This window comes from Polyergus mexicanus, unplaced genomic scaffold, assembly GCF_030449975.1.
Source record: "Polyergus mexicanus isolate NDT 795.1 unplaced genomic scaffold, iyPolMexi1.0 SCAF_3, whole genome shotgun sequence".
Classification (NCBI taxonomy): domain Eukaryota; kingdom Metazoa; phylum Arthropoda; class Insecta; order Hymenoptera; family Formicidae; genus Polyergus; species Polyergus mexicanus.
The window spans coordinates 6,789,201-6,798,296 of NW_027223323.1; the positions used below are offsets into that span (position 1 = coordinate 6,789,201).

General features: G+C 38.9%; 1 protein-coding gene across 2 annotated transcripts; it reads right to left on the reverse strand.

The window, feature by feature from the left end:
- Positions 1 to 987: 987 nt before the first annotated feature.
- Positions 988 to 8,242, reverse strand: Khc (kinesin heavy chain). 2 transcript variants are annotated; one of them, XM_070316665.1, is made up of 14 exons: positions 7,449 to 8,242; positions 6,414 to 6,555; positions 6,163 to 6,336; positions 5,819 to 6,087; positions 5,484 to 5,730; positions 5,164 to 5,400; positions 4,747 to 5,093; positions 4,458 to 4,667; positions 4,196 to 4,339; positions 3,839 to 4,123; positions 3,526 to 3,711; positions 3,245 to 3,448; positions 2,848 to 3,142; positions 988 to 1,560 (listed from the first exon to the last, which is right to left on the reverse strand). In XM_070316665.1, exons 1-14 carry the CDS (start codon positions 7,605 to 7,607, stop codon positions 1,484 to 1,486), a joined length of 2,976 nt encoding a protein of 991 aa, XP_070172766.1. In that variant the 5' UTR covers positions 7,608 to 8,242; the 3' UTR covers positions 988 to 1,483. The 2 variants fall into 2 exon arrangements, with proteins under 2 accessions (XP_070172766.1, XP_070172767.1); XM_070316666.1 differs by having other exon boundaries at positions 988 to 1,626.
- Between the last annotated feature and the right edge of the window lie 854 nt (positions 8,243 to 9,096).

Consider the following 9,096-nt stretch of genomic DNA (forward strand, 5'->3'; position numbering starts at 1 on the left):
AAAATGCACGAATATGCGTGAGAGGCCATGCCTGATTTGTATCTTATCTCGATTAACGATACTGTCGAGAGTATCGCGTGTGCGATAGATTCTAGAAACCTTGAGAAGAACAGATTTACAAATGACATAAATTTTACGTGTAAATGGGACATATGTATAAAAGATAATGCGAGGAGAATTAAATTAGGTTTAAAAAAAACGAGCATGAAATTTTTCGATGGGAGAACTATTTTTCTCTTCTTTTTTCAGAAACGTAATAATAAAATAGACCTTAGGGTTGGCTCTCTTGCAATCGAATAATTCAGGGCATATAAGATGAAGGGAAGAAGGATTTTCAAAATTTCTCTCAACACTGTGCGTTTCGCAAAGATCGCTTTTAATCATTAGTGCAAGAAAAAAGGAGCCTTTCGCAAGATTAGAAAAGTCGGCGGAAAAATGCGAAGTAAACGATGGATTAGTTTCTTCCTGTCCCTTCGAAAAGTTCCTCATAAATTTCTCTCGCTCTGATAACGCGCGCGCACATACATACATACATACACATATACATACTGGCTCTGAAACGGGAACGCTCTGGAGAAGCAATTCTACGCTTGACATGCTTGGTCAAGCGTGCCCTCCGGCGAGAGAGCCTTCTTATCAGTTATGAGGAGAGAAAGAGAGAGAGAGAGAGAGAGAAAGACTTCTTACGATTATGACAATACTCATGTGTAAGCCATAATTACATTTACATTCGCTCTTGAAGCCGCATGTCCGATCGTTTTAATCAGGTGGATTCTGAATTAAAGGCGTCTTAAGTATTCTTTGCTTCTTTCAAGATAACGACGATTGGAACACGATTCTTCCACGGTATTCATTTTTTTCTTTTCTTTTCTCTTTTTTTCGAGAGAGAAAGAGAAACATCGGGCAGAATTTCAAGCGATGCAAATAGAAATACACTGATCAAAGTAAAAAATATTCCGAGAGAAATTTCTTCGCGCACTCGTTCGATTGGGAAACACTCGCTTTATTATTGAATCACCATTACCATCATCATCGTCATACATATATGTGACACATTTTAAATTAAATAATTTATAAAAATTACCTATTTACACATCGACAGGACATGCAGCACTCGCGTATACACAAAGTATTCGGTAATAACACGCGTCATCTCGCGTGTACAAGTAGAGCGGATGAAACCGAGTAGAAAAGTCTCACCCGTGGTTTTGCAATTTTTGCAATAATTCATGAGAAATTAATTTTAAAAAATTGCAAGATGGTAGAAGACTTCTACTCGCTCTACCTGCACTACAGTTATTGCCGTACATTCTGTATATATAACTTAACTTATAGCACTCTTATCTTATATATACCTAAGCACATGCTTGCTTCGAGGAAAAAAAAGAAAAAAAAATTTCAAGAACTGGCGGTGCTCTCCTTGCGGATAATACAGTACTATTGCCCTTATTTTTTTATAATATAGTAATAATAATTGTAACATTTATGCATATCCATTATACATAAGAGCCGCTGGAATTCTTTTGTTTTCGTCGATGAAAGCGTTCTTGCATTCGTTTTCTGTAAAAGTGAAGGGTATTTTGGCATTATGCGATCACGATCATCACTGTACGCTGTTACCCATATCTGTGTGTGTGTATGTGATCAGGAACATGGAAAAAAAACAGAGAGGAAAACAAATAAATATCTCCAAAGTAACATTCGATCATTCAGAATTTCATATTTCACGAGAGCGAGAAATTAACTGGTTAAAAACATGATATATCACGATTGAGAGAGAGAACGTTTCAATAAATAATTAGCATGCTACGCAAAGAAATGCGCGATCGATAACGTAACTTAGGGAAAAAAAAGAAATGCTTCGCGAAGTTTGTTCGTTTTTATCCGTTTCTTTTGTCAGGGTGTTTACTCAAATCTTGTAAGAAAAATTCTCTGATCTTTCAAGTATTTTCGTTTAAAATTCTAAATAAAGAGAAAATTTTAAAGATCTTATTGGTACAACTTTTTAAAATAAATTTTTTTGTTGTATATGTTTTCTAATGTTTTTCACTCGTAGGAAGAAAGAACAAAGCTTCTTACGTTTCAAGTAAATGTTGATTTGTAAATGTATTGAAGAAAAAAAAACCTGAACAACTTTCATAAGATAAGCATTTTTCACTTGCACGAAATTTTCATTTTTTTTTATTTTGTTTATATATTCAATATTTTGTTAAGACATTGAATATATAAACAAAATAGATATACAGGATGTATCTAAAATAATGCACTAAACTTTAGGAGCATATATTCTAGAGGTCAAAATAAGACTTTTTTTGCTATGAACATGGGTCCGCAAATGAACCCTCCTGCGAGCTAGAGGCCCCTAAAGTTTGGAGAAAAAATTAAAAACTTGCTGTATTTCAGAAAAAAAAAATATGGATTGCCTTATTAGTTGACATTGGTTTTGATGTTAGTTATTACCCTCTCTTGAGACACAAATAAATTTACGTTGTTGTGTTTGATCAATTTCACACATTTTCGAATTTTAGCTCGAAGGGAGGTTCATTTGCAGACCCATGTTCATAAAAAAAAAAGTGTTATTCTGACTTCTAGAATATGCTCCTAAAGTTTAGTGCATCATTTCAGATACACCCTGTATATTTATTATTTCTTTATTTTGAAACGCAAAACCGAACAAACAATCGTGCAACACGATAATTTTTAATTAAACAGATCTAAAAGAAAAAAGAAACAAGATGATTGTATATATAAAACGCGAGAAGTTCGCCAAAAAAAAGAGATATTGCTGACGATTTTAACTGGCGCGACTCTTATAGCGAAGGAAGCAAAAAGTTTATTACTCCTTACCACGATTGCCAGTCCTAATGGCGTTGACATTGCTCAAATGATGCTGACCGGCGCGAATCGGCTTCGCGATCTGCGCGCTCGGTCCACGACGCGCGAGATTCTTTTGCCTGACTGCCTCCTTAATACGGTCCACCTCGTACTGGTAGCGCTTACGATCCCGCATCGCGCCTTCCTTGGCGTCGCGCAGCGCTGTCTCCAAAGCTTTGATACGCTCCATCGTCGCTCGCAATCGCTTCTCCAATTTAGGCAGCTCGCATCGAAGATCGGCATTGTCCCTGACGAGTTGTTTGTGCACCTACAATAGTGTGAACATGTATTAATGAAAAAAAAAAAAAAAAAAAAAAAAAAAAAAAAAAAAAAAAACATATTAATATGTCGTAAATTAACAATGATGTACCTTTGTCAGTTGGTCCAAATTGTTTTCCAAGAAAGATATCTTTTGTTTTTGCGCGAGAGAACCGCCGTCGTCCTCATTGTCCTCGGCGCTAATGGTTTTCTTTATTCTAGTCTGCAGATCTTGAACGAACAATTTACGCAGATTGTGCAAGGTCTGCAGTTCTTTGGCTACCGTATCCTCCAGCCCCTTGAGATCTTTTCTCGCCTGTAATCGATTCGACGTGTTTGTAAAAATTCATTTTATACAACGGATTCATTAACATTTTTTGAATTTGAACGTACTTGCTCTCGGCGCTCGTTCAACAAGACAAGTTCTTGTAGTTTGACGGACTTGTTAGCCTCCTCTTGCTTCAACCGTTCGTAATCGGCCTGCATCTGCTGATGCGCCAAGGTAAACTTCTGATTCAGGTCCTTGAGCTCGCTGATCAATTCCTGCTTCTGGGACAGCTCGTCTCGGAGGGCAGCGACCTTGAATAAGAATCGAATCACAAACACACGCGTTTAAAAAGGCCAAGAAAATTATCATTTAATCTAAAACAAAATGAAATATTGACAAGCGCACAAGTTAGCAGTCGTTCCACAAATAAATAATAACCTGTTTTTGATGTGCATCTCTCAATTGGTCCATCTGCTCCTCCAGGGCCACTCGCAACTTTGTTGCCGCCTCCTTCTCTTCGGCCTTCTCTTTGTTAGTGACCGCCTGCATCTGTTCAGCAGCCTTCAGTTTGGCGCACTCCTCGCGCAACGCGTCCACGTCCTCCTCCAGGGCCCGCTTGCGTGCATCGGCCTCCTTCATCGATTCCGTCAGCGTTTGCATACGTGCCTCGTGCTGCGAAATCAACAGCCGACTTTCGGCCAAGTCCTTCTCGTATTCGGAGACCTATGGAACATTTATATAAAACGAAGATTAATTAGGAGACTGATGATGACAACATAAAATGCCGCTACTTACTTTCTTGTTACAGTCCACTTGAAAGCTTTCCAATCCCTGACATCGCTGCACCAAATTCTTCACTTCGGACTTCATCTTGCTAATAAACAGCCGCGCCACCGTGAACTCTTCTTCGAGTTTACCGTTGCTCTCCGGTGGAGCAATCTTGAATTCGAAATCATAATTGACAAAATCGTGAAATGAATAACAAAATGCATATAACTATGAAATAACCTAAGCTTTAGATATCTTTATTCCACTCAGGGATTCAATATATCCTTACTTTTAAATTTTCGTTAGATTCGCCACCGATTGCGACTCCAATTTCGCCCAAATCTTTCAAGAAATTCGCTAGCATCTCCGCGATACGCTTCCTTTGATGAGTCGACATGTCGCGCAACTGTTGCAGCTCGGATGCAGTGTTGTTCAGAGCTACTTGTTTAGCCAGCAACTCTTCCGCCATGGATTCCTGTTCCTTGTTTTTCAGTTCGACCTAAAATTGGAGAAAAGTGAAAAGAAGTCCACGTGGTTTTTTAAGATAGAACTCTCTTTTCTTTCACAAAAGTAGTTACCTCTTGCGATTTTTGATCGTAATTGACGGCGAGCTCTTCCAGTGCTTGCAGTACCTCCTTCACCTCCTCCTTAGCGCTCTCGTTCTCCTGCTGTATTCGATTCATCTCCTGTTGCAACTGCTCGTAATCTCGCCTCGCGCTGGCGATAAGTTCCTCCTGTTCCTCCATCTGCTCCTTAAGCTTCTCGACGTACTGCGATTGCTGATTGATCTCTTCGTCCTTATCATCTAATTGTTGATACAGCCTCTCGCGTTCTTCCTCGAGCTTCTGTCTCTCCTCGTTCGAGAGAGAACCAATCATAAGACCGCCGCCGGGAGTGGCAGGCATCGGACTATCATCCAGTTTGCCTATAAGACAAAGAATCAAAGGAAAAAATTCATAATTTAAATTATTAATTATCTAATTTATCATCATTACCTTCGACGGAGACATTGATTGGTGTGGTAACATCTGGTGCTTCGACTAGGCTGACTTGCTCCTCGGGTTTGACAGTTTCGCCCTGCCGCCAACGTGATAGTTCCGCTTCCAATTTGTCTACCTTGCCCTTCCATCTGGCTACTTTTTCCTTCTCGCGCTCGTAGCGACGTTTCCATTCTTCGGCCGTCAATTCCTCGTTCACGCATACAACGTTCTTGATTGTCTTGGCGCGTTTACCTGTTCAACAACATATGTTCCACAAAATCCACCGAGCAGTGTGTCGTCTCGTTGATGATAAAAGAAAAGAACTATAAACTTACCAAAATCTAAAGTTGACTTTGTTTCCGATTCATTGAAGCTAGCGGGAGAGCAACAGATAATGATCGTCGTCCTAGCGTTACCACCCAACGATTCTTGCAGGATTCTTGTTAGCTTAGAGTCGCGATAAGGAATGTGAGTCTTATTGCCGTCAGCCAAGGCTGAGATTACATTACCCAGCGCAGACAGGGATTTGTTGATATTCTTTGCCTCGTCAAGTACCGTTCCTTCGGCACCGGTTTTAGAAACCTGTAACGTACGTGAGAACAATACAATAATATAATAATAGGACAGAATAACATATACAAGAAGTATATAAATTTAAACGCCATCTTACCTTTTCCGAACCGGCCAAATCAACGAGATATAGCTTGCCGGAGAGCTTCTTCTGATTCTCCAGATTTTCTTGTTTGACATTTATAAGGAAAACGGAATGGGAACGCGAACTGTGCTCGTTCATGTTGGTCACGGCTATGTGCCGATTCGACTTGCCCTCCTCTATTACCTCGAACACTTCTTCGGGACTAGAAACGAAACGTTCGGTCGCGCCCTTCACGAACGGCACCCGGTTCTTGTCTTCGTGTACACTTAAGTTAACCTTAGATACTGCGTGAAACAAATATTGCTATTGTCAAAATATCACAATTTATCATTGAGCACAAACATAAGATCCAATCTTACCATCGAGAAGATCCCTGATTTTATCCATGTAAATCTCAAAGTACGATACTTTAATATGGAATTCCAAGTTTTCCTCCATGCCATAGATGTGATTGAAGATGTCATTGACGATTCGCGGGATGATACCCTGCTTGTTAGGATCGCCGATGACTCCCTCCATTGTGTGCGTTTTACCTGTGCGCGTAAAACACGCATATTTTATTTTTTACGTTCTGTAATAATTGCCACAGAAGCAGTTAAAGATCCCTTACCTGACGATGTTTGACCATATGCGAAAATGGTTCCATTATATCCTGCTAAAACGTCCGTGACGATAGACTTTGCCGCCTCATTGTAGACTTTGTCTTGTGTAGCATTTGGCTTAAATACTTTATCGAAGAGATATACTTTGCCCTGAATATATACACATATATATTACGAAAAATTTCTTTTAGGAACATTGAGTAATCAACAAAGCTTATCTTTTATCATCAAAATGTTATTGAACTTGACGCTATTAGTCATTGTAATATATCTATTACAAATATTTAACAAAATGTATATAATAAAGGAGGGAAAAATATTCATGTAAATTTCTGATTATTGAAATGCTTCTACAAGATACAAGGATCAATACAAGAGATGAAAATTTCATTCACCTAATTATTATATGTTTCAAGTTCTCAACAAATTTTTATTTTTCCATTATTCTATACTTTCTTGATAACATTTACAAATATCTCAAATTATTGAAAAATATATGCTTACATGTGCGATAAGCAATAGATTAATATAATTTTTAATACTTTGGATAATTAAAAATTACAAAGTATTTTGTCAACTTGTTCTACTGCTGTTGTTATGTGCAATATTTTTTAATAAATAAAAAAACCATTAACAAAAATAATTAATGCAATACAAAATAAAATTACTGTAGCAATATTCAATGTTGGAAAAATATTTTTAATTACTATTGCATAAAATAACAATAGTAACTAAATAATATAATACTATATTTTTCAATTATAGAAAATATGTTGCACATCAGCTGTAGTTATCACAAACAATAATTTCCAATAATTCAAGCTATTATAAAAAAATATTAATATGCAGAATGGATTTCCATGATCCTTAAAAAAGCCATGAATCATAATTTCATCATGTGTATCTATATACAACACACATATTCGTGTATCTGACTGTATATACAACACCCACGGAGGGAAGGGAGGTTCCCGAGGGATCGTCAGACCTTGTCTTTCGACGACGATGACGATCGTTCACGTCAGAAATTTCGTCTCACATACCCCGATGGAGATGCAGTTCTCGTCACCCCCGGCCGGGAATTTGACGATAAATTTGGAGCCGGCCTTCTCCTCGGAGTCGTTGAGCGGTCGGAACCTGCAGACCACTTTGATGCTGTCCTCGGCGGCGATCTCTCGCTCCCTCGGCGTCTCCATTGCCATCGCGAGCGAGGAGGCGACGACGATATCGTACGCACGCCTGTGTGCGTATATTTAACACTCGAAAGTTTTATTATCGGTGCAACTGATTATTCCTCCTCTTCTCTCCACTTGTTTTTAGGCTACTATCAGCTGCTTCCAACTACTCTTAGGCTACCCTCAGCTGCTCTCAACTACTCTCGGCCGCGATCGTTCGTAGGCGACGACGACGACGACGGGATGGGCGCCCGTACCGCATGAAGGGACCACGCCGTCTCTCTCTTTCTTCTCTTGCCCCTTCACTCTGTCTCTCTCTCTCTCTCTCTTTCTCGCTCGCTCTCTTTCTCTCACCTGGCTCAGAGAGCAGGCAGGCCCGTCTGTCACCGTTCTCACTGGCAGCAAGATGGCGGCCGATAAGTGTCCGACTGACTGGCCCACTCGATCCTATCCCACTGGCCTCTTCTCCCGCTCGCTCTATTTCGTCTACTTCTCTCTTTCAGCTCGTGGTCGCCAACTCGTTTTCGAGGAGGCAGAGAACGAGAACAGAGCGAAACTCAACGCGACGATCGCGACGGCCTATATCTGCGGAGAAACTACGAGCGATCAGATCGCGCGTAATCGATGATGAGCCGTGGGTCGTGGTATATGTGTGTATGTGTGACAATGATACGTCTATATACATCTACCTACGCGCTATAGAACGAGAGTCGGCGCGCGCTCTTTTTCCTCGGAAACGAAAATGAATAGGAACGCGCTCGCGAGAATGGACTTTGCCGTCTCATCCGGGTTAATATCTGTCTCGCGCGTTGCATTTTTACATGTCACTCTGGCAATTTATTTCTAGAAAAATCCGGCGCGTCGATGAATGGATAAATGTATGTATATATATATATTTTTATCTTTTTATCAAAGAATTAGTATCTTTTTTCTGGAATTGTAATTTAATTGATTTAAAAAATATATATCGACGAAGAGAAAGAAATTTATTGTTATGAAATTATTCATGGTGTCTAATCTTTTGTAAAAAATTATATACCTGAACACATTCCCTGAACTTCCAGGTATTTTTGTTCAAAATTCTAGGTAAAGAGAATCTATTTTTCTGTCAATTTTTTTTTAGTTACACCTCTTACATACTTCATCATTCTTTGCCACATTCGATATACACTTTGTAAAATACACATAAATTTTTCAATGTGATATAACATATATCAATATAAATATATATACATAGATTACATTCATATATCTATTCGTTAAGTATAAAAATAGCGTTTGGCCAATCAATAATAAAGAAATGGTATTATTTGCCGTATGAATGCACTGATTGGTCGTCGAAGAAGAAATTACTAGAATTCCAAAAATTTACTGCAATAGCAGCCAATCAGTACGTTTGAGAAAATTTTCGCTTGTCAAGTGAAATATTGTCCAAAGACTACCTTATTTCGACGAGTAGATTTACGAACGAAATCCTAAATTTCGATATTTCGATTTGCTCTGATTTCTCGAAGTT